Raw genomic sequence first — 26,245 nt, forward strand, 5'->3', positions numbered from 1 at the left:
GTTCCAGATCCATTAAAGTCTAAAAGATCTGGGCATAAAATAGTTCACTGTTTGATGTTTAAGCAAAGAATTTAACAGAAATTTACTATGTATTTTTTATCAACATCACAAACAAGGGATTCACAAATAAGTAATACAATAATCTACTCTTTTGTTGTTTGTTGGTGATTTGGCAAAACAGACAAAGCACAGATGGGATAAAATGTAGCAATGCACAGAAAGAATTAACTGAAGGTGACAAAGAGAATGGAGTTTGGTATACGAAATCCTAAGACTTTATCAACAGAGCATACAACCGGATGGGTGAAAGAGCGCCTCCCAGAGACACTGGAGTAGATGAGTTTTTGTAATATAAAGAGAGAGATTCACTACATGTTCCTTACAAGCCTTTCAATTCCCCTCAGTATAGATGGTCAGTTGTAGGTCAGTCTGATTATCACAGAGAGATACTATTTAAAAGAAAATAAGCAAAATTTCTCCAGGACACAGTGCTGAATGTAATGGAATATTAACATGGAGCTTTATATGGACTGTAATGATCTAGTTGAAGTCCAAATCATAGTTTCCTTTTTCCTTTGCTGTTAAAACCATAAAGTTTTTGTGAAAGAATTATGTATCAAGTGTTGAATATTACTTTGAAATTTTATTTATTTATTTATTTATTTATTTATTTATTTATTTATTTATTTATGTGTGTATACATGCATGTGTTGCATGTATTTATGCCTAAGGATATGTATGTGAACCGCATGAATTACAATGCCTGCAGGACTCAATTGAATGCATGGAATCACCTGACACTGGAATTCCAGGTGGATGTAAGCAGTGCTATGTTGGTGCTGGAAACTCTACTTAAGTTCTGTATAAGACCAAAAAATGATCTTAATTGATGGTCCTTCTTTATAATCCCTTACTTTTTTAATAATTAAAATTGGGGGACACAAAATGTTTTTGGATTTACTTTATGAACTATTTAATTTGTATCCATTATAACCCTGAAATTACCACAGAGATTTTATCTGTTATTAATTAGTATGTCTGTCATTAATGAAGTATTGTTATTAATTAATCACATTGCAATGATTAGGAATGACAGATATTTTACATATTCTGTTCAAATCATAGGGCTGACAAATGATGGAGGCAGGATACTTAGTTGAAAGTGTTACTCAAGAATGCCACAAAATTAAATAAAACTAATTCTTATTCCAAAATTAAATATTGGCATTTTCCCCACAGACCTTACAGTGAATATTAATAATGTATTATACTAATTAATACAGTGTATCAAGTCTTCAAACCATGTTTCAAATGGTTACTGAAAGTTTTTAAATGCTCTTTTGTAACAATTGCTTTTGTTTCCATCTAAGCATTTTCCTTTGCTAAATATTAATATTGGCCTATATTTCTATATTTGATAAAAGAGTCAAGAGTAAAAATTTTTGTCAATTCATAGCTGTCATTTTATTTATATCATAGAAAATGCTTATTTTCAAAGGTAACTCATCTTATTTGAAGAGAACTTTATGGGTGAACACAGTTGACTTGTGCCAAGTCTTCGACAAGTAGTTAATATAGATACCTATGATAGCTCAACTTATCACAGCACTTCTCCCACTTCCCGCTTTTATGACAATAATCATGTCTCTTTGTGGCTTCACTTTTTCCCCAATTGATGGTTTATTAATCAAGTTAGATTAATCAATGAGAAAAGACATTCGCTTTATAAAACTGTTTCCCACAGACCACATCACTTTGTTCCTTGCACATTTTCAAATCTGTAGTTTAACATTGGTAATTTTTTTTTACTGGAAAAGACATCAGTTTTAGGGGTTTAATCAAATGTATACCAAATAAATTTTCCCAGTCTTCCTGCTTTCTCCCTCTGAAAAATCTTAAAATCTCCATGATTTCCTGTGATTGCTTAGTGAGTCCTTGTTTCTATTCAGGAGACTGAACATAAATCTTAGCTGAAAGTTGTTGGTCCAGACCCAAGAAACTCTTATATGTGACTCCAGAAAATACAGTCCCTATTCCTCTAGTTGTTTCCATAGAGCAGATTTTCACACAGACAGGATTGCCCCAAAATAATTAAAGTGTCACAGGTGATATCTGTTTCCATTTTAGGTTAGATTTAGGATAGGCCTGGAAGCTTATTTCACACTGAAGCCCAGCATTTCTGACATTGAATCATCTCTGGACTTTGAGCATAAGAGCCCCTTATAAGCACTTTTAAGTTCATAGACTAATCAGTGTTTTCATTATGTACTAACAATAGGTTCAGCAATAATAGAATTAGCAGAAAAAATATATAATATATATTTTCATAGTGAAAAAATATTTTGTTGTATAATTTTTGATATTTTCTTTAAAGTATCCTATTTAGGTGTTGTTTGCATATAATAAGGTGTAACTAGCTTCATGAACTTTGGGTTTTAAAACCTTACTTGCTTTTATTTATGTGTACCTACTCATCTATCTGTAAATGCCTATTGAAAGTGGAAGAGGTCATTGGAACCCCTAGAACTGGAATTATAGGTGGGTGATGGCAACCAAACTGAGCACCTCTGCAAGAACAACAAGTGATCATAATCACTGAGCCATTTTCTCTAGATGAAATATTATGACACTGGATTGAAATCCTAAATTTTGCTTCTGTAAATTCAAATCATAAGTTTCATATTGAAAGAAAGGTTAAAAAATAGTCATTGACATTTTGGATAATATTTTGGAAATATAATGTAAATATTAATGTAGCCATAGCCAAGTACATTGACTCTTCATTGTAGTAGGATTTTGGGGGCAAGAAACCAGCTCCCAAATCATGAGAGACTTGAATGCTAATCCTTAGCTTATGCTTGTCCCACTAGCTCTTATAACTTACACTAACCTATTTCTCTTATCTACATTTTGTCTTGGTGCTTTTTCAATTTCTTTCATTCTGTATGTCCTACTCTGTTTCTGGTTACGTGACCCCTCTCATCTCCCTCTCTTTCTCTCTTGCTTCTTCTCCCTCTTCTCCTGCACCTAGATTCCTCCTACTTGCCAGCCCTGTTTTTCTCTCTATTGCCTAGCTATTTATTAGGTGTTTAGTTTTTTTTTTTTTTAAATTAGACTAATCAGGTGCCTTAGTTAGGCAAGATGAAAGAGCAACATATCTTTATATAATTAAACAAACAGCATAAACAAATGCAATACAGCTTTACAGAGTTAAAGTAATATTCCACAACACCTTGACTTCAGGATGAAAATAATTTGGAAAACAAGATGAGAAAAAGGTTTTGCTTCAGCTATAGGATGATTAAAGTAACCTAATAAGGAAAATCAGCAGAAGGAAAATGCTGTATGTTGTTTATGGGCTGTTACAGAGGTGAGAATTCTGGCTAAGATTTTTTTCAACAGCAAAATAAGAAATAGTTAAAGCTATCAGTTGCCTTTGTATTCATTATTGTATAGATGATGTTATAGGTTAGGACGACCACTTGTGTTCTAAATCTGCTAGTGCAGAAATGCTGGAATTCAGTAATCTATTACAAACAATAAGACAAAACCAGGAAGCATCTTTGCTCATTCTTTGGCTTCTGATCTAGCATTTCTGGTTCAGAAATTAGGGCTTCAAATAAGGCGACCAATACTAAGAGTCTCTAGTACATGCTGCTTGAAGGGGAAGTTAATAAAATTCTTAAAACATTATATTTATGGCACTTTGTTTGGAAGGAACACAAGTAAGAGATTGGTTCAAAAACAACAAAACATCAATGCAGAAGAGAGAGAAGAGTAAGATATTACGAGCCACCTCAGAAGGGTCTCTTCTGAGGAAGTGAGACAGGATAATTATGAGCTGGACATTTGAAAGACCTTCTTAATCAGAATCTAGTTTGTGTAGTTGTTTGTGTGTATGTGTGTACATGTGTGTGTACATCTATATAGGCACACAACAAATCACAGTGTTACCTAGGTTCCATAATGCTCCATTTAGTAAATTAATTTTAATTTAAAGATTTTTTTATGATTGTGTTACTAGAACCAAAAAAAAAACAAGAATATTAGTAACGAAATGTGAATGCCTATCTACATTGTCAGTTTGACTGAATTTAGAACTGAGAAGTGAACAACCCCTGGATAATTTATATGAGGAAACATGCAGATTAGGTAAATGAAAGAGAAAGACACACTTGGAGTGTGGTCAGTAGCATTTCATAGAATAGATAATGGACTGGATAAAAAGAGAAAGAGGGTGAAGTACCAGCATGCATCCATCTGCACTGTCACTGAGGGTTCAATGTGATGAGTAATCTCCCTCTACTGCCGGGCTCTCCCTGTCATGAGGCACAAAATCCCCATGAAGTCTAAGTTAAAATCTTTCTTTATTAAGTGGTTTGATCATGTATTTGTCACAGCAATAAGCAAATCAACAGCCACATGATATTCTTAGAAAACTAAACTTGCCACAGAGCCCAGGAACGTGTCTGCCATTGCTGCAGGATGAGAATCAAGCGACAAGAGGATAGGCAGATACAGAAATACAGTATCATCTGCCAATCTAGACAAGATCCCTTGCTTTCAGTCAATTATCTATAAAAAGGGAATATTGAATGGGAAAATGACAGCTTTTTCATTTCATTTTAAATTGTATTTACTTAAGTGCATTAAAAGTAATGGTTTTCATTATGACATTTTCACATATATTTGTTTAAAACATTGATCCTTCTCTCTCACTTCCCTCTGCCATCCCTGTTCCTTCTTATTGTTGGTCTCATTCACTCCTATTCTGCTTTGAAATTACATATTTATTATTCCATTTTCTCTTCCCCTTAAAAAAGCTCTCTTATACGTTTCATGATCTACATGAATACATAAAACTTTAAATCTATGGTTGACATCTGAATGAAATCATCGTCTTTCTCATTCTGCGTCTGGGTCATTTCTCTAAATAATTTCCAGTTATGTTCATTTTCCAGAGAATGTCATATTTCGTTTTTCTTCATAACTGAATAAAATCCCACTGTGTATAGACCATTTCCCCTGCTATCTACTGATGGATATTTAGGCTGTTTCTATTTCTTGGCTACTGTGAGTTGAGCAGCAATAAACATTGATATGCAATTATCTCCACTTTGTGGGTGACTCAGAGTCCTTTAGGTATAAACTGAGGTGTAGAAAGCAGGGGCATATGATACTACCCATTTTTAATACATTCCTAGTTTAAATCTTCCAACATAAAATTAAGAGGTAAGTCATAGAGGATTTAAAATCTTCTTCAAATGATATATTTTTCTCTTAAATATGTGACTTAATTTGTATAAGACTGAATTTTTCTTATCATGACAATCCTCTTAAAATGGATATATTTGAGTTTTTGATGGAATTTCATGTATTCAAGGTTGAACTCAAGCTTGCAATGCAATTTATAGTGGATGGCCTCTAATCACCTGTGTCTACTTCCCCAGTGCCAGAATTACCAGAGTCTACCACCACAAGTGACCTATGGATATACTATTTGATAGTCATGATTTTTTGCAGTTTTGATTTATATTTACCCATTTTACCCTAAAACCTAAGTATCTGGTGGTCTTCACACTTGCATAAAATTTCATTCCATGATTTCAGTTGCCCAAAGTCTACTATGCCATGAAAATCTGAAAGAGGACATTCCAGAAATAAATGACTGGTATGCTTTACATCTCCGACTGTTCTGCGGAACACTGCAGAATATCATGCCATACAAACACACTTTAATTTTCTGGAGTAAGACTCATCCTTTCTCTTCCTGGTTCTGTAAGATACCTACGTCATAGTCACCCAATCACTACCATGGCTTTCAGTGTTCCTACCGCAACATCACAAGATTTAGTTGTTTTCATTATTGTTCAAGTACCAGTTCTTAATTATGGCCTAAATGCAAGAGCAGCAATTTAATATGAAAAGTAAAGTCATGGGGGGGGGCTCCTTATCAGTGAAATCAAAGCTGCAGTGAAATATTAAGAGAGAACAAAACAGTGAAAAACCAGACCCATTTGTTATAGAATTTTATAGGATATAATTCCTGTTCTGTTTAATATTTAATATAAATATTATACTAACTCTAATTTTTTTAGTAAACTTTGCTTTATATATATTTGCATAGAAAAACACACACCATATATCAGTTCCCTTATAGAAAGTGTGTCATTATCTGAGTGGCTTAGAACATCTGCTCACTGATAATAAATGATGTAAGTCTTCAACATAATTTAAAACTATGCATATGTAGTATATTACAGAAATAATATTTTATAACCAGACTCTTAACCAGATATTAAAATGATTGCAAAATATTTCTTAGGTTGAGATATGAAGTATAAATGAAATGTGGTGGAATACAATGATGTTATTCTTTCAAGTTCCCAAAAGACTAATAATCCCCTAAGCCACAATGTCTTCACATTTTTGCTTTTCTCCTCTTGTCTGTAAAGCCTCCGGTGAAAAGAAAATAGAATATTAAATTTTACATGCAAATCTTCAGCAGTTTGCAAATGACAAGAGTCAATTCTGCTTGTTAAATTATCTGTTCTACTACTGGTATTTTAATATGTTGAACATGTATTTCATGTTGTAATATACAGCTATACTTTTATATCACAGACATTTATCAAACTGTGTGCTTCTCAAAACCTGAAATTCTTCTTTTTGTTAAGTTTTAAAGGAAATGTTGTATTAACATGTGTGTTCTTTTCATAGGTCTTATAGTGATGTTAGCAGATAAATATTTAACATAAGCACAAAAGATGTGGAACGTGTTCCACACAATATACTAATAGCTCTTCTTTGCTTGTGTTAAATTTTTATATCATCTTATTAGTTTGGAAGCATGTACTGATGAACACATAGGTTAGAATATTTGTCATGGATGTGAAGATCCAAGCATACACTTATGGTATTTTTAATTTTTTATAACATCAATTGCTTAATTTGGTTGAGAATAGGGAGGAACTTCAATACAGCCTCATTTAATTTCAAGTAGACATACTTTAAGTCATATTGCTGGTGGCAAAGTTGTGATCAGTACATACATTTTACATTTTAACAAATGTTTTATTCTTTTCTGTTTCTGAACTATTTTTTTCTTGATTTTTTTATTGAACTCTATATTTTTCTCTGCTCTCCTTCCTGCCTCTTCCCTCCCCTTCAACCCTCTCCCAAGGTCCCCATGCTCCCAATTTACCCAGGAGATCTTTAACAAATGTTTTCAATGTTACCATTCAGCACTTAAAGTTTCCTCTTATTTCGTGCCTTCTGATATGTTCCCTTTGCACAAAGGAATTGTGGGTAGTTCGCTGAATGTTAACTGTCCCTGTTTAAATCTGAATAATAATTTTCAGTTTATGCTGTTAGCTCAGTTTGTACTTTTTGAGCATTTTAAGAATTGGGAAGTAATCAGAAATAATTCATCTTTCATCTAGATCATTAGGGATTTAATATGGTAACTGTGAAATTGGAGTCTCTGGAAGCTAGGGTCAGTCTAGAAACACTGGGGGTCTACTGGCCAGTTGTTGTCTACTTGGTTTTTGGGAAGTTCTGTAACTAATATATCATCATATTATGTGAGGGTCCAGGACCTCACTGTTCTTAGAGGTCTTTATTTTAAACATAATATTTTATTGAGTCTTTGATAATTTTGCATCATTCACCACAATCTGACTCATTTCCCTCACCTTCTGTACCTAATTTCACCCTTGTAGTGTCCCCCACAATGGAAAACTTAAAAAGAAATAATAAAAATTTAAAAAAGAATATTAAAACAAACAAAAAACACAAAACAAAACAAATAAATAAAAAGTAAGAAATGAAAGCAAACAAAAATAAAAAAAAAAACACTTCAATTCTCCGTCTTCCCCATCTCTCCATTACTTCTTCATTCTTCTTAGTGGCATTGGGGGCTAAAGGGATCATGCAGCAGTTTCTTTTGTCAAAGCAATTTTACTTGCAAATGGTTTTTGCATAATGTGCTGTTGGTCAGGATCAAGATTTGGCTTCTCGTATAATATGATCACTAGACCTTCACCAAATCTCCTCTAAGATATCCTACTGTTGGCCCAAATCATGGAGTTTCTGAAACTATGGTTCTGTAGGGACAATCCCTTTACCTGTACCCCAACCCTTTACCCATTCACAGATGGAATGCCAACTCAAAGCTTTGAATTTGTACCTGGGTGGTAGCTGACTTGGTCTCTCTGGGCAGCTAGGACCAACCACCTAGGTGAGGGATGAAACAAGCTCTCTCACATAGGTGGTAGGGGCGAAGCCAGCTTTCCAAAGCTGTGGGGGAGTTAAGGCGGCAGCTATTCTATGAGGAGTGAGATCAACTCTCCTGTGCTGGGTTATGAGGATTCACTATCCTTGGGATGGTGAGGAATGGAATCAGCTCTCTGGTGAGGGGAGGGCAACTCTCCTAAGTCCTCTAAAGGTTGGGGACAAATCGGTATAACCCTTTTACTTCAACTCATGGCTCAACATATGGAGGCTGGGTGGAGGCAGAAACTTTTTTTTTCCTTTTCTCAATAAAAAAAAAAGAAAAGAAACCAAATTTAATTGACAATGACATCTAAAAAAAAAAACATGGTTCACATGCTCCCCCCACCCCCGTGGTAACATGGACAATGGACATGAGTACAGACCTCAGCTGCACCAGGGACACGGATCAGGACATGACTAGCATCAGCTTGAACCTGGTTGTCACCATGGCCCTGTGTGGCAGTGAAGGAATCTCAGATCAAAATGGGCCCACCACTAGCCTGGTTCTCTGGCTCCAACATGGCACCAGGTGGTGACTCAGAACCCAGGCATCCTTGTGGCCTTTAAAGCCAGGCCATGGAAATCAACACAGATCTTGGCCATAGTAAGACCAAAGACCTAAACATGACCCAGTGCTCAGGCTCAGATGTCCAGGGTCATAAGATCATTATGGCCCTAGCAGCAGCATGACCCTTTGATACCACCATGGCCACATGTGGCAGCACAGACACTGTGCATCCTCATAGAGTTTGGTGGTAACAGGAGGAGCTCCACTTTCTTAAAAGACTTACATTTTTAAAAGTTTCTCTAAAATAAAATTTCATGTTTCTTTGTGATAATGGCATAAGCTATAGCTTCTTCAATGTCTCCAAGAATTTTTACACCGATCCCTTCTTTCTGTTGGGTATCTTCCAGTTATACAAAACAGCTAATAATATATGTAATTCTGAGGATTGAACACAATTTTGCTATTCCCCTTGTAAATGCTCAACAACTCAGTTAAATTATTGGCCTTCTGTTTCCTCTTGTACTTGCTGAACTAAATAATATATAGTCAATACATTAATTTAAATTTTTGTTACTGTTTGGTGTTGTGGGAACAGATTGTTTATTTTTATAATGTGAAGCCTTAGTCATTAAGCTATATAGGTTATTAAGAATTAAAGGTTAATAGTAACCCATATTTGTCATACATATAATTATGTTAGTTGGGTTTTCTAGATGTATAAAGATGTATTCCATTTATATAGATAATCCTCAAACACTTCAAAGACCTATATATTATGATATTTAAATGTTTTAATAACTTATAATTCTGTCAACATAAGAAATGACTGCTCCTGGCAGTACACATCTATTCCTGGGAAGATGATGGGCACTGAAGACACTCCATATGGAGCTTGTTTTTCTGCTGTGGGATAATGCTCTTGTACACTGTAAAGATTTGTCACATGTATTAGTTTAATAAAACACTAGTAGCTACCCCCAAAAATATAGGTTAGACAACCAGATTAGGAGAATTCTGGGAAAAGGAAAGGTAGAGACAGAATCATCAGCCAGACACAGAGGAAGCAAAATGAGAAAGTCTAAGAAAAGGTAACAAGCCATGTTGATAAACAGAGATAAAAATTATAGGTTCATTCAAGTTGTAAGAACTAGTTAATAATAATCCTAAATCAATAGGCCAAACAGTTTATAATCAATATAAGTCTCTGTGTGTTTCTTTGAGACAAGACAGAAACTCCGTCCACAAAAGGCACCCAAATGTTTGGCAAGAATTTCCACATAAAACCTGAGAAGGCTTTTTTTTTCTTTTTTTCTTTTTTTTTTTTTTTTTTTTTTTTTTTGGATTCAAGACAGTTAAGAACAGAGTTAAGCACAACCTCTTGGTAATCATTTTTCTCTGGTAGGCTTTGTATGCTGACAGTGAGCAGAGGCTACTTTCTGGTGACATTGAGACATCATAGGTTCAGGTGCTGATTTTTGTTTGTCATTGTTGGATGGGTGTTTTCCCATTGGTTTCTGTTTCCACTCTGGTCTTCTGTCTTGAGTGGCCTCCAGTTCTGGTGGTCAGCATGTCCTCTTATCTACCAGTATACCTTCACTGGAGTTCTGGGTACCAGTCTGGCCTCTGGAATTCTGGGTACTGACATGGACTCTGACAGAGCAGGGGGTTTCCATTGGAGTTGCTGGCTGGGATATCCTACTTCCTTTTTGCTAACTTTGCTAGGCTGGTCTAGTTAGTGCACACTATGATACTTTTGGATCTTTGAAAACAGCTGGAGTTCACTGATGCTCATCCTAGAAATCTACAGTCAGGCATACTTGTGAGGATCAGAGAACAGTCTGGTCCAGCATGCACAGGGATCCCAATCACAGCTACAACTACTCATGGGCACACATGGCAGACCATCCTAAGACATGTGAACTAAGCGACCCCTTTAATCTTGAGAAAGGAAGAGCTTCTGACAAGTTGTTAGTTTTGACATGGTTTCCATAATTTTGAGCTCCTGGATATTTAATTTTAAAAAAGTTACCACCATTTAAGTATTTGAGATCTAAATTCAACCAGTTTTGCAATAGCAAAAATTACCCTTAATTTATATATTTTGGATTTCCTTTAACTTTTTCCATGTTTGTTTTAATTTAATTTTAATTTTTAATTTAAATTTGTTTAAATTCATTCCGTGTACTTTGTACAGTGATCGTTTTCACCTCTTTTCTAGCTGCTATCCCTCCCCTTCTTCTCTCCTCATAAATTTTTCTCCTATTGTCATGTGTATTTTTTTCTTCTGTGATCCAGCAAGGTTAACCAATGACATCTCTGTGGCTGAAGATTTGGAGGTAGTCTTTGAAGGTCAGGTGGCTCAACAGATACCTGAGCCAGTTAGTGGTGTCTCGTCCCTCACACCAACCCTGTCTTGGCTGATGGCTGAGAAGGCTAGACTTCAGTGGTCCTAGCCAGGGTAACTACAGCTATGAGTTAATATGACAGTAGGCTCACCATGTCTAGAAAACAGTGGTTCATAGCTTTTCACTCTGTCTTCCAACTCCTCTTTCAAAGTGTTTCCTGAGCCATTGAAGGGGTGGGCAAAGTGTCTTGTGTATGGCTAAGCCCACACTTGTTATTTATTTTCTATGTCTTAGGCAGCTGGGTTTTCAAATTTACCACTGTTGATTGTAAAGAGACTCATCATTTTCAAGGGTGGTTGACCAAGGGACTTGAGTGATATAAGTGTTGATATGTCATCAGTCATAGGTAACAGCCTACATCCTACTTTTCCTTGACACAAGCCACACAAAAAATAAACCAACATAAGAGACATAAGGCATAAGAATTGGAGAAAAGAAAAGGGAAGTAAGAAATTGAGACGAGGGGTCAGATTCCGAAGAAATGGCAGCCAACTGCACTATTCCACTTTCTTAAAAGGACCATAAAATATAAGGTTATATAGACCAGCATCTCATATAAAATGTAACACACTTAAAGGATGGGACAATTTACAAAACAAAACAAAAACTCCAATGTTAAAAAAAAAAAACAGCTAAAAATGAGTTTGGTTTCACTTAAAAGAACTACACCCTGGAGGGATGGTATTCTAGATATTTTCATGAAACTATTATGGATGGTACTTTTAAAATTCAAATCTTTTCACTGAATGTGAAACAGATGCCATTTTTTTTAAGTTTTGAAACTGCATGGTATTACAGGAAACAAATTGTGATAGAGATTTGGCCTCCACAGCCTCATTCACCACAGATGATCTTTATCTCTCTTAACAGAGACAGTTTTTACACAAAGGTAATTAATTCTTCCCTAAGATGCTATTATAACAGGCTTGTATTTAAAACACCTGGCACATAGCAGATGTGAAATACATATTAGTTAAATATCTTTTGTGGCTCCACTATTGCTGGGGTTTGTTTTGCTTTGTTTTGAGTTTACAGGTTTTTGTTTTTCCCACTAGTTTTTCTTAGCATGTTCTTAGCTATATTTTATTAAAACATGTAATTTATATATGCTGCTTTGTGATTATAAACTTATTACATGGTATCAGAAATTCTTATGTTTTTAGGAAAGAAAAACTTAATTAAGGAAATATAATTTTATATAGGGGAAATAATATATATGTATACATATATATATGCACACTCATGTGCACAAAATAAAAAAATATGAGAGATTACACTAATTTCTCAGGTCTATTTAGTTAAGTTTTATATCAGTTGGTATCAAAAAAAAGTTTTAAAAAGTGTAGTCTTATTTGTTTTGTGACTTAAGAGTGAAATGTATTTCACAAAGTTCAATATTTAAAAACTGTTTGTGGTGGTTTAAAAAAAATGGCTCCCAAAGGGAATGGCATTATGAGTAGGTGTGGCTTGTTTACAGAAGCGTGTCACTGTGAAGTTAAACTCTGAGGTCTCAGATGTGCTCAAGCCATGCCCAGTGAGACAGACCACTTACTGCTGCCTGTGCAAGATGTAGACCTCTCAGCTTCCTCTGCAGCACTGTGCCTGCCTGCATGTTGCCATGTCCCCCCTTGATGTCAGTGGACTAAAACTCTGAAACTCTAAGTTGCTACTTCAATTAAATGTTTTCCTTTGCAAGAGTTACTGAGGTCATGGTGTCTCTTCACATCAATAGAAATCCTAACTAAGACTCTGTTCTAGAAAAGTGATGGAAATAAAAGAGCTCGGGGAATCCTGGGGAAGAGGCAGAGGAGGAATTGTAGGAACTAGTGGGGACAAGGGAACCACAAGAAAACCCATAGAACTAACTAACCTGGGTTCACAGAGACAGAACTGACAACCAAGGAATCTTTATGGAACTATGTTAGGCCCTCTACATATACATTACAGTTGTGTAGCTTGGTCTTCTCATGATACTTCTTAACAGTGAGAACAGGGGCTGTCTCTGACTCTGTTACCTGCTCTTGGGACCCATTCCTCCTACTGGATGGCCTCATTCTGCCTTAATACAAGAGAAGGTGCCTAGTCTCACTACACTCTGATATACTATGGCTACCTGATACTATGGGAGGCCTGCCTGGATCTGAAGAGTAACTAAGGAGCAGGAGTGGAGCAGGGGGCACTGAAGAAGGTGGGAGGGAACAGCTAAGAGGAGAGGAGGAATGGGAAACTTTGGTTGGGATGTAAAAGCAAAAATAAATATATAAATAAAACAACAGTGACAAAAACTGCTCTATAGATTTTTTTTTCTAAAGAATTAGAATTTAAATGGGAAAACTACAATGAAAAGACTTTGCTTTATCAGGATGAACATTCTGTACCTTGAAAGACAGGAAAACATAATTGTATGAAGAGATTTACTCAAGATGCTGTTCGTGTTGATTTTCAGCAGCAATGCTCATTTGTAATGCTTATATGAGAACTCCACAGTGTCAAATGCGCACCTCTCAACTCTCTCAGAAGAAGACATCTCGCTCTTAGGTTACAGGATTATTCCCATTTGGTAGCTCAAGGCTGTAGGACATGTGGCAAATGCCACATATACATATTCCTAAAAAAAGACACTGATGCTTTCTTTAAAATGCATATGAGAAATGATTAAACCTAATTTAAAGTGTAAGCCACCTACCTCATCTGTATTACCCATGAGGCTCCTGGCTTGGCTAGAGTGCTCTTTACCTTTTCCCTTCAACACCCATGTCTAGAAATATGCCTTGTGCTCAGTCACTGGTGGCCACAGAGTAGCCCATCAAGGATGACATGGAAAACAGTTTCTCTCCAGGAAAAAGAGTAAGATAACTCCTTTCAGAATGTTTTTATGCGTGAGTAACCCTGGTCAAGCTCAAGCTTCCTGTGTCATGTTTGGCACAGATTCCCAGTATTTCTCAGTATTTCTTGTGTGGCAAGGATGGCATCACATTTACAAGCCTTAGTAGTTCTTATTTCATTTTACTTACCCATACAAAAACAACAAGAAAATGGATAAAACAAATTTTCTACCTTCAGAAACATATATGAGAAAAGGAAAAAAATACAAAAAAAAAAGGATTTGTACTAATGAAGGATGTGATGTGTGATGTGTTAAAACCAAGAGAGGAGTACCTGTGTCTGATGTAATGATATCTGTGTTTTACAGAAGCTTTTCAGTTTCAGGAGGTCCAATTTATTAATTGTTTCTCTCAGTGTCTGTGCTATTGGGGTTCTATTTAGGAAGTGGTCTCCTGTGTCAATGTGTTCAAGTGTACTTTCCACTTTCTCTTCTATGAGGTTCAGTGTAGCTGGCTTTATGTTGAGGTCTTTGATCCATTTGGACTTGAATTTTATACATGGTGATAGACATGGATCTATTTTCATTCTTCTATATATTGATATTCAGCACATAAAGAAGCTGGAAAAATCCCACACTAGTGAATTTACAGAACATTTGAAAAGTTTAGAACAAAAAGAAATAAACTCACCCAAGAGAACTAGACAGTAGGAAATAATCAAATTGAAAGCTGAAGTCAACAAAATAGAAACAAAGAAAAGAATACAAAGAATCAATGAAGCAAAGAGTTGGTTCTTCCAGAAAAAAATCAACAAAATAGACAAATCTTTATCCCAACTAACCAAAAAGCAAAAACTTGAATATCCAAGTTAACAAATTCAGAAATGAAAAAGGGGACATAACAACAGACGCAGAAGAAAAAAAGAGAATCATCATATTTCAAAAACCTGTACTCCACAAAATTGGAAAAATTAAAGGAAACGAACAATTATCTGGATAAATATCACTTGCCACAATTAAATCAAGACCAGATAAAGAAATTAAACTAACCTCTATCTGATGATGTAATAATACCTGAAGGTCTAGAGCTGGCCTTGGGTGGCCTTAGATTGAGCAAGTGGGCATTCCTGATGTTGGGCGGGGCTGAGATTAGCGTGGGGACAGCTCCTGAGCTCAGAGCTCTTTGAGGGGCCTCTAGACACAGCAGTGGCCTGCCAGGCTCTGATGGGCACACTCCAGTGAAGCTCTTTCTTTGCTGGCCATTCTCTGTGTGTATGTCTTTGAAGGAAGGCAACGATGCCTCCATCTGTCAGACGTACACACATTCCTGCTGATGGTGTTCTTTCCTCTGTCCGATTTATCACGCTCAGCACTTCGCTTGCTTGAAATGGTAATGTGTGGTCCTACGCTGTCCACCTCCTTTGCCCTCCTGCTTACTAAGCGTGCATTTTTTCCTGCTTTTTCTCCCCATGTTCTCTTAAAATTAAATGAATTACCTCTGTGAAACCTTAGAGTACTTATCTGATTTACAGCTGCCCTGCAACTCTGGTCACATACAGAATAGCAAACTTTTCCCTACACCCTTTGGTACTTCAAAATACATGCAAAACAATTCCAGTTGTTTCATCTTTCTGGGTTAGTTTTCCCAATGTTTATTTTTTTAAAAAAGATGTTACTAAATTGTTTCATCTGGAGAGGAATTTTGTTTAAATATTTCATTAAAAGTATTTGCAGCCTGAGACAGTTAGTGTTCATTTGAAAACCAGTTAGGTTTTTTAGCTTTTTTTTTTTTTTTAATGCTTGGCAGCTGGTATCTATCACAGAAGTGCTGACACCATATTATTTAAAATAGCACTGCCTGGGAGGCTAGGGAAGCTATTTAAGACAGAGCTCAAGAAGGCTGGGGAAATAATAGCCAGTTATGTTATGTCAGCCGGTTCTTCAGCATGGAACAGCATGCGAGGCCAGACTGGTTATCTTTCACAGAGACATAAAATCTATATCCTGTTCTGGTCATTAGAGATCCCATGGGGACAGTATCCAGTGGGACTGTGCCTGGATCTCATGTTAGCCAGAGGACAGCATGTGGGGGGTGGGGGGCTGAGGGTTCTGTGAGTTTCCAGTAAACCCTCATTTTCACTTACATGAAATCAGAATGCAGTATTAGGGAGCTCTGGGCTTTGTCTCTCTTGGTTAAGCTTGCAATTCATGAAGAAATAGTTTATCATGAGAGTGAGGGACACCAAGCTTGATGAGGACATTTCAGAGTAGCAAAGACACTGGAGGAGTTATCATCCAGTACCTCATTTCAAATCATCATTTCCCTTAAACTGAGAGACAGTTTGGTTCCATGGTATTCAAATGACACTTTGCATATGACCTGAGGAACTCATTCCTTCTTTTGTGGATAAATAGAGGAACCAAATATAATCATTAGACTGGCATAGGCACTTCAAGATCGTGCATCTTGAAGAACCTAAGAAGAAAGTCCCTGCTTGCACTTTTGTATATGGAATCACCAATGTTGGAGAATTTGAAAGAGGGCACCACCATACAGGGAGGGAATTGGACCATAAGGGCTGAGCCCTAATGGATGGAGCTGACACTCATTAGAAGAGCAATAGACTCTTGGTTTTTCTGTTCTCGACCCCTTGAAGACCCAGGAGAACTACTCTCTGTACCAGTCCTCAGCCTCGTTGACTATTACAGTACTTGGATAGCTTTTTCTTAGCCCCCAGATCCACTAAAAGAGAATTTCATTTGCTTCAGCTATCCAGTATCTGCCATGTCATTGTTGCTGCCAAGACTGATACATACATGCACGAAATTGTGCTCAGGCAAGGGAGTTGCCCCTGCCTCCTGGGAGGACCAGCCTGCACACTACATCCAGAGCTTCGTTTGGCTGGATGAGGGCTTGCTTTCCTCAGATCTTAATATCATCCAAGACCACCCTCACAGGAGGACTTAACAATGTGCTTTTTATTGAGGCTTTCAGGAGTTGAATTAGGTTGGCACACAGAGTCTATAGTAAGTGACGCAGGCATAGTGTTTGTAGTGAGAAATTATTTTCACTACTGTAAGCACCATGACTGCACTGGGGAAACCACTGTGCTACCAATGGGATGGAGTCACTTTACACAGCTGAGGTTAGAAGATATGGCTGAAGTGAAAATAAAGATTTAACTTAATAGTGATAATAGACTGTAATTCTTACCTTTTAAATGCACTTTGCCTGCACAAGCAGTCATTAGATTTCCTTTGACTAGTGAATGAATTCCTATTCATGCAGGGAAAGAGAATATGAGATAAATAAAACACTTGAGCTGTTAAACAGTAATACATCCTTTAAAAGCATTTAAAACCTGTTTTTGAGTTGCCACTGTAGTAAGAAGGACATGGAACTCACCATGTAATCCAGCATGGTCTCACAATGTGGATGATTCTCCTGCCTCACCATCCTATGCACTGCAGTTATAAGTGTGAGCTGCCAAAGCAGGATTAAAATGTTTTGGTTTATGATACTGAAGTAAAAAATAAGGTGAAAAAGCTCAATTATTTGATACTGATTTATTGATTTATTTAGTGATTTACTGATGGCGTAAGTCACAAAACAATCTCATGCCAGTTTGGAATTATGATTAAAAAAGAGCTATTTATGTAAGGGGAAAACTCAGAGATCACTGTCCTGAGTGAACAGGAGCAGAGTCTAGCAGCCTCAAAGCAGGAGCCAGATGCAAGAAAGTGAGAGCAGGGCTACCGCTGCTTTTTAAAGCAAAAGAGATAATGACCAAGTGGGCTGATATCTTAAAGGCTATTGGCTGAAGGGGCAGAAGGAGCTCCCACAGCAATTTACTTAAAGAATTGCTCGTGCTGGCTATTTGCCAAGTATGACTTCATAGGCTATATGGAACAGAATGAGAGAGAGAAATTGCTGAAGCTCTGGGTCATTGCCCTTAAAACCTGCTGACTGGCATATGCACTTCCATAAGTAGCCCTCCCCTCCTTGTGGTTCTAGAGCAGAAAATGAGAATGCAAACTGCACCTGAGGTGGAAGCTCTTTAGGAACTATCTTGGCATAGGTCCACTAGTGACATCTCCTCTCTTCTACTTTCCTTGGTGTCGGGTTGATTATTCCAAAAAGATCCCGCAGCAGTACCTATGTCTATCTATATCTATGTCTAATCTATATTTATCTATATCATCTACCAGTCTTACTATCAAAAACATGATGTTGGGTGGGAGATGTTAGGGGAAGAATTGGGAAACAGTAGGAGAGAAAGGATGAGGTATAATAAAATGTACACACATATGGAGAAAGAATAATTACAAATTTAAAAGTATTTAAAAATATTTGTCAGTATGACTTAGCACCGCTTCTCAATTACTATAAACGCTAAGCTAATTTGTGTATATCTCACATATATGCTCATTTACTGAGCTCTTTCTTTGTGACTTCTGAGAATTGGGATGGTAATGTCATTTCTGGTCCTCAGCAGACTTGCATGAAGAAATGAAACAATTGACAGACACAGTTGTTGCTTGAACTTGCTTATTTTATGAACTGGAATAAAAATGCTTGTTACCAAACATTAAATCTAGTTCATTTTGAACTCCTTAGATAAAATACTTAATAAGAATTTACTCAGCCTTGTAAATAAATTTAAAAAGTTAATTGACCTGCACAAATTTGCTTGCAACCTTCCATCTCCCACGGTATTTAACTTCTAGGAAAATAAAGCAAACAACACTTTACTCTCCTCTCAGACATTAGTGCTTCTGAGGGTTTAGTCTATTCCAGTCAATTACTTGGTATGAATCAGATGCACTCTACTAAAGTACTCTTTGGAAAACTGAACTTAGCAGCAATATTACTTAGTATCTGATAAGTGAATTTGATTTATTTGGGCTTCTTTCCTTTTCTTTCATTCTTTCTTTTTGTCTTCCTCACTCTCTCTCTCCCTTCCTCCTTTTCTCTTTTCCTTACTCCCTCCCTCCATCTAATGGTATCAACTAGCTACTACCCTCTACACTGGCCTATTATTTGGCAGAGAAATGCTTCTAACCCAGATTGTAGATGCAATCCCATAGAAACAGGCAACTCACATTTTTCTGTTAGCTGCTACTAAATTGTAAAAGGAAATAAGAAACCAGGATCCAGTGCTTGGAAACATGATAATGTAGCTGGAATTATTTTTGGGCCACCAACCAGCTGCCAAATAAAGACACAAAAACATTAATTATGAATGCTCAGTCATAGCTTAGCCTTGTCCCAATAGCTCTTTTAGCTTTAATTTAGTCTGTTTCTCTTCATCTATGCTTTGCCTCACTGCCTTTTAACCTTGGTTTCCTTCTGTCTGTCCTACTTTCCTGCTTTCTCCATGTGTCTGTCTTGCGCCTGACATCTCCCTGTTGTGTCTTTTTCCTTCTTCTCGAGCCTAAATTCCTCCTCTTCCTTACTCTCCCTGCCTGGAAGTTTGCCTATATCCTCCCTCACTACTGACCATTCAGCTTTTTATTAGACAAATCAGGTATCTTAGTCAGGTAAGGTAAAAGAGCAACATATCTTAACATAGTTAAACAAACGCAACACATCTTTGCATAGGTTAAAAAAAAAACTATTTCCCATCATGATACCTGAACACACTCAGATAAGCATGGGTAGGAAAGAAGAGAAAGGGGAAAGCTGAGGAAAATGGATGGTATGGAAGTGAACTGATAAAGCCTGTAAATAACTAGAGAAGCAAACATACAGGCCAGGCACACCAAGAGATGTCTAGAGCACTGTCAAAGAGTCAAGGCCAAGGGTTTGATCCTCAGCGGGAGGACCTGGTAGGGCCCTAAGTTCTGGATAAAGGGAATAGTCAATAATACTCAGGAATTTGCTGTGGCCAGAAGGGATCTCCAGCGGGATCTGCAGCACTCAAACAGTAGTTTTCTGATACTCTGAGTTTGAAGCCAGAGCCTGACGATTGGAAACAAAATACGAGCTGGGCTATTCTGGAGCCTTACACCAGTGTCACCAGATCCAAAGGATGCCACATAGTATTTGAGCACGCAGCATACCTGCATCAGTCTTTCAGCTTGCCAGCAGGCATTGTAATAAACTTTATCACTACGTTACTATTCCCCTAGGCAGTTCATATTACTAAAGTTGTCAAGAAAAGACTACTGTAGAGAAACTAATGGGCCTAAGCAGCTCAGTAGACACAGCTCAGAAGAGTTAATCCAGATGACTCATTTACAGAGTATATGGACCAATCACAGTCATTTGGTCACTTAGTTTGGACCAACTATAAGTATTGGGCCAATTACAACAACGATAGTCTTTTGAACCAATCACTGTCTCATATTATAACCAGTCAGAGTCATTCTTGCACCAGGAAATTGTTCCGTCTCTGGTCAAGGTGGACACAATTCACTGAAGCTTGTGATTACAAGTCTGTTGTAGACAGTCTCTAACAGCACTGGCTGAGGCTGTGCTTCGGAGCACCATGACAGTTAGCTTCCATCTTTTGCATAGTTAGCTGGAGGTGTTCCTGGTGCTGGCATAAGGCTAATCCAGCTGCCTGTTTATCTCATAGACATTTTGCTTAAAGCATCTCAGGAAAGTTCAATAGCTACTAATTAAGGAGTCAAATGGCTCAGTCCACAAGACTTTTGCTTATTTACATGAAGAATAAATGCCAGGAGAGCCGACAAATACAAAGTTAAAAATTTTATTATGGGCTATTTCTCACCAGAGGCAGCCACCCTTCTGAATTCTTTCTTTCCAGTAAATCTCTTGACTGAGGTTTGTTGTGTGGTGTGACCATTTTTTTGCAGGAAATGAAGCCCAGTTACGACAACATTTGCTGGAGCAGACTGGAGCAGAGCAGCACTGTAACACACTTTGGCCAGGGAAAGTTTCCCCTAGTGAAGCAGAGTTGTTACATTCCTAGGGACCTAAGCAGAGCTATGGTAATTATGTTGGGGAAAATGGCTCCTGCTGGGGCAGAGTTGTTACACTTGTATTGGGGACACATTTCCTTAGATCAGGGCTGTAATTTCCTACTTTTACAGTGTCTTTGTGGTATTCCTTGGCTCCCAGCTGCCAGGATACCTACCCACTGGAGAGCAGATTGCTGCCCCTACTTTCAACGGTCCCATTGAAGGGAAAAGCCTGGTCACCTGCATCCCAACATTAGTTCATTGATTTGCTGATCTCGGGGCCACATTTTGAGTTACACTGACTTGCAAACTATCTGGGAAGCATGAGTCAATGTTGACAGTATTTAAATTGTGTTTTTCAGACAATTAAGTTCAACTGTACCCGAAAATCTCAGTGCCCAGGAGCCAATGTCAGCTCTGTACAGATACAAGGTGATGCCGATTATTTCATCAACCATCTTGGAGTTCCAGCTGTGCAGTATACATATGAGGACATCAAAACATTAGAGGTAATTGTCTCTAAACATGGGAAGCACTCACTTGCAATATAGCAGATATGCAGATTTTATTTTAACATAGCTTTGTATTCATCTTTCAGACAAAATAGGTCACTGTAGGAAGGGGCTTCATTGTGAAATAATCTTTTTTTAGAGGCTTTGAAATATCATTGGAAACATGAGCTTTAAAGAGTGTTTGATTCCATTTAGAAAGACTTACCCTGTTGCTCACATTTTCATAGAGAGCCTTGCAGCAAGAAACATCAGTTGTTGGATTAACATCAGAGTAATTTGTAGACTTCAGTGTTGACAGAAGCTCATGGCTGAGCAGAAGACTCTCCTTCTGTGCCCGAGAGGAAATACATTTCTTGTGCTCTGTGTTAATGTGAGTCTTGTGCATTAGCTCTCAAAGTTTGTCAACAGTTTGCATTCCTGAAAACCTTTTCGCCAAAGAATAATGTGAAAGTGTGATTCATTTTCACTAACCTTGTTTATCTAGTTTTTGGAACTGAATCCTTTACTATTTCTGAGAATCAGCAAGCTGCTTCCAAGTAAATCTAAACCTTCTTGCACACATTGTTCATGTGTCTGTGAGAGGTTCTGGAACACCCTGCTTTAGAACATTATTATCTTGACAATACATTGACTACAAAATAGAGTGAAGTGTACTATGGTCCTTAAATGTAGATATGTCTAGGAAAGACTTTTAAATTATGTTTACATAGACCCATCTCCAGTTATGCAGTTCCTAAATTCTAGTAGACTTGGCAGGGCTTAGTGCTATATTATCCACAGCTCTCTGTTCTACACTCTTGTTTCCCTGGAGACAGTGATTATTATCCACTATCTCATGGAGGCAACAAACTTCAGGAGAATTCTACTGTGGTGAGATTAACTCTGGTAATGTAGAGTAATACTTCAGATTTACTTGATTAAGTTAAGATCTTCGTCCACCATCTTGAAACACATTTTAAAATTATTGTGGTTGTTTGTTGAACATGAAGGGTGTGCTTGTCACAGCAGGTATGCAGAATTTGAGGAGAAATTTCAAGGGTAGGTTCATTCTTTTCAAAGTGGACTCTGGAACTGAGCTCAGCTCGTCTGGTTTATGTGGCAGGTGCTTTCATCTGCTAGCTATTGCTCTGGCTTCATTAACCAGATTGGAAAAGACTGTATACGCATGTTGGTTCTTTTGCACAAACTCAATATATGCACATTAATAAGTCGTTGACCTGCACTGTCACCTGAAGCCATGTTGATATCCTTGGCCTGTGCTTCCCCTGAGGTCTATGGTGGTGTTCATGGCCCATGCAGCAGCAGAGGGCTGTGTTGATGTCTGTGGTCTGTATTGCTACCTGAGACCATGCTGAGGTCTTTGGCATATTCTGCTTTCTCCAGAGATTGTGTGTAATTCCAGGATCTGTGCTTCCTTGATTGTAAAAGACAAGGAATCTATGTTTGCCATGGTATTGATGACTGCAGACTCACAGGTGAGAAAGAGGGACGTGGAAGGTTTCTGTGTCAACCCCTACCCATCCTGCCAAAACAAAACAAAACAAAACATCTTAGAAAGCCACTGAAGGGAACTCTTAAAAATTGTGAGAATGGTGAAGAGTAGTTATCCACAATTGATGGCTTCTGGAAGGGCTATGGGTGGGGAAGGATTCAGTTTTGATTAAGGAGCTGGCCACTGGGAGTTTGAATGTGCCCTGAGTATATGGGCAACACCAATTGAACTTTCTTTTTCTTCTTCTTCTTCTTTTTTTTTTTTTATATGGGAGTGGGGGATCATGAGGGTTGTGGAGACAGATTTGGGAGGACTGGAAAGTGAGTATGCTTGGAGTTCATGATGTGAAATTCCCAAATAATCAATGAAAATATGAAAAACATAAGATAAGAAATAACATCTACATTTTCCTGCACAATACCTTTGAATTTCCCTCATCCTCCACAAGTCCTAGCACACCTGGCTGCCATCTTGCTCTCCTGTTGAATGGTAGCTTCTGTTTTGTGCACCTAACTTATTTTCATTAAGTTTTCAGCCACAGGTATTCTAGCATAGCTGTAGGACTTGAGTAAATACCCTACAAGACAGATTTAAAAAAAATAAAAACGAGTCTCTTGGATTTATTTATTTATTTATTTTGTTATAAACTGATTGACCCATTAGTTTAGGTCTCTTATTAACTCTTATAACTTATATTAGCCCATTATTATTGTCTATGTTTGCTACGTGGCTCAGTACCTTATTTAGAGAGGCAGTCACATCTTGTTTCTTCTGTGGCTGGGTCAGGACTGTGGAAACGAGCTTTCCTCTTCCCAGAATTCCAGAATTATTTTTTAGATGAAGTGCTTTCCTTTACTCTGGAACACACTTTCTAGACTGTGCTATGGGTTAAATGAGATTGTGAATGAGCTCTGTGCTCATGCTAAGACCCCATCAACCATTGTGATTAACACAATTTCTTGTCAGGGTTTAGGGTTCATAGATTAGTGGAATATTGCAAGATAATCGGGAAGCACACATCCATGTGTGAGGTAAGAGCTCTTTATCGTTAAGGTGAACAGATGTTTTCTGGGGTTAATCTGCTGGAGAATGTGGGGAAGCAGATGAGAGGAAGCAGATGGGAAATGAGGGGCAATGCTGTGCTGTTATTACTGGGAAACTCCTGGAAGCCAGTGTCTCTCCTACAGAGGGCCTTACTCTGAAAAACCCAAACAGTGTTACAAACTACACTTAGAATGCCTAACTCTTGTCTTCCAAATCAGTTTTCATTGTATTTGTTTGTACAAAAGTAATTAGTAGAGTCCCCCATGTTTTAGTGACAAATGACCTTCCTTGTGGTGATTCAGTGGGGAGAAGTTTTAAAAATAGATTTGTCCCTTACAAAATAGGATTGGTTATGATGATACGATTCATGTACACTCTCTGAAGAACAGATATTAACCTTTACTTTCTGTGTTAGCCTATTATAAATATTTGTACATAGCTATTAAGAGGAATTTTAAATATTGAAAAGCTTCATGTAGGATATTAAAATATTTTACTATGCCCATCAGTAAAGTAGTCAAAGAAATTAGATCCTTCTCACAAATTTAATTTTCACATGTTGTGTTTAGAGAAGTGTCCCAGAGGGCTAGGAATCAACACTTTCTATAGATCTGTTATTTCTCAAGTCCATGTGTATCTGTGCCTCTGATGCTTTACTGATATCTAAGAAAGAAAATTGACACAAAATAGTACATTCCGCTCTTCCCCTCTGAATTTGGAATTCCTCCACAGGCTCATGTTTTTTTTGCAGTTGGTCCCCAGTTTATAACACTAATGTGAAGGCTATATAGGCCTTAGAAGGCCTGGTTTGATTAAGCAAGAGCTGGTACGTGTAGCTGTTTCTATCCTCTTTTTTTTTTTTCTTCCTCCCCTGCTGTTGTGTAAGGAATCTCTCCTATATATTCCCACCCCCATAAACTGTTTTTTACCTTCCATTTTTTATAACTCTAAATATGTGAGAAATAAATAAATCTAAAATAAAGATGAGTTCTTAACTAAACACAGATAAAAACAATGAACAATAAACTGGAATAATTATAACAATTTACTATTTTAAAGATGTTGTCGTTGTTACTGTTTCCATCGGGAATCATTATTAAATAAGATGTACTGTAGTAATAGGACAGAGAATCTAACTCCTGATGAGTAAAGCACTACAAGAAGTTGCATGGGAAGTGGGCTCCACTGGGTAAACAGACACTCACATTTTAAGCAGGACAGAACATCGAGCTACAAAGATCGGCATGCAACTGAAAGTTTATTGCTTATTTCTGAAATTCCCACTTAGTATTTTTGCACTGAAGTTGACTATAGTTAACTGAACTGGTGAAAACAAAACCCGGAATACATGGGGCCCTCTTTATATTTAGTTATAGCAATTGAACCACATGAAAACTAAATTTTAGAAAAATAAGCTATTGCAAAGGGATAGTTTGCTACACACATTGGATATTATTAGTTTTGCTTTTAATGAAATCAAGCAGATAAAAATAAGTATTGAAATTTTGTGCATTACTCATATTCTCAGGTGAAACTTGTCTTCCTCGTTTCTGTGCATTCAAATGCATCACCTGAAATTGCATAAAGCGCAGTTCATCTTTGCCTTTCCTCTGCATCTTTAGCTTTCCAGTAACTAAAGCTCACAAATCCACAGGAATCAACGTATTTACCAAATGGCAGTCAATTCCTTCTTATAAGATATTGCCCTATTAATTGAAACATACCTGGCTTTCAACTTCATTTAAATAAGTTTTTAAATTTATAAACACTGCTGCACCTGTTAGTAGAAGCATTTTTCACAGTTTAAATAGAAAATAGAGATTGCTGCAGAGAAAATGAGAAGACAGATGCTTTCCAATTAAGGGTGTAGTATTTATGACAAGCAGTGGTCCAAGCACATTGCTCAGTCACTTGCCAACCATCTGACATAATTTTTGTTCTAGATTTGTGTTTTTATTCTCTGCAAGGCATGTCAGAGGCCCCACCATACTTAGCGCATCATAAGCTCTTTATGCTCACCAAGTTTTATAGCACCAGTTCAAGCTCTGGTTCCTCACTCTGCTTAATCTTGTATTTCTTGCACTTCCGCTTGAGAAATTCCATTTAAGCCCAATATACCTATAATCCAGGGCTTAATATTTTCATAATAATGAGTTTAAAGTGTTATTATGGCTTTTAAATAGTAAGAGCCATGCCATAATTGTTTCAACATCATTTGGTGAGCATCAAAGGCATAGTGAAATACATTAATTTTCTTTA

General features: G+C 37.2%; 1 protein-coding gene across 6 annotated transcripts in view; it reads left to right on the top strand.

Annotated features, from left to right (window-relative positions):
* Positions 1–26,245, top strand: part of Naaladl2 (N-acetylated alpha-linked acidic dipeptidase like 2) — a 1,236,187-nt gene that overhangs the window by 970,349 nt on the left and 239,593 nt on the right. For all 6 annotated transcript variants that reach the window (XM_050142050.1, XM_050142054.1, XM_050142052.1 and 3 more), the window contains one exon: positions 21,301–21,447. In XM_050142050.1, the coding sequence (XP_049998007.1) occupies positions 21,301–21,447 (147 nt within the window). The remainder of the gene's footprint in view (positions 1–21,300; positions 21,448–26,245) is intronic.

The sequence above is a fragment of the Alexandromys fortis genome, unplaced genomic scaffold (genome assembly GCF_014885135.2).
Source record: "Alexandromys fortis isolate MF-2015 unplaced genomic scaffold, M_Fortis_MF-2015_v1.1 scaffold_41, whole genome shotgun sequence".
NCBI classification, from domain to species: domain Eukaryota; kingdom Metazoa; phylum Chordata; class Mammalia; order Rodentia; family Cricetidae; genus Alexandromys; species Alexandromys fortis.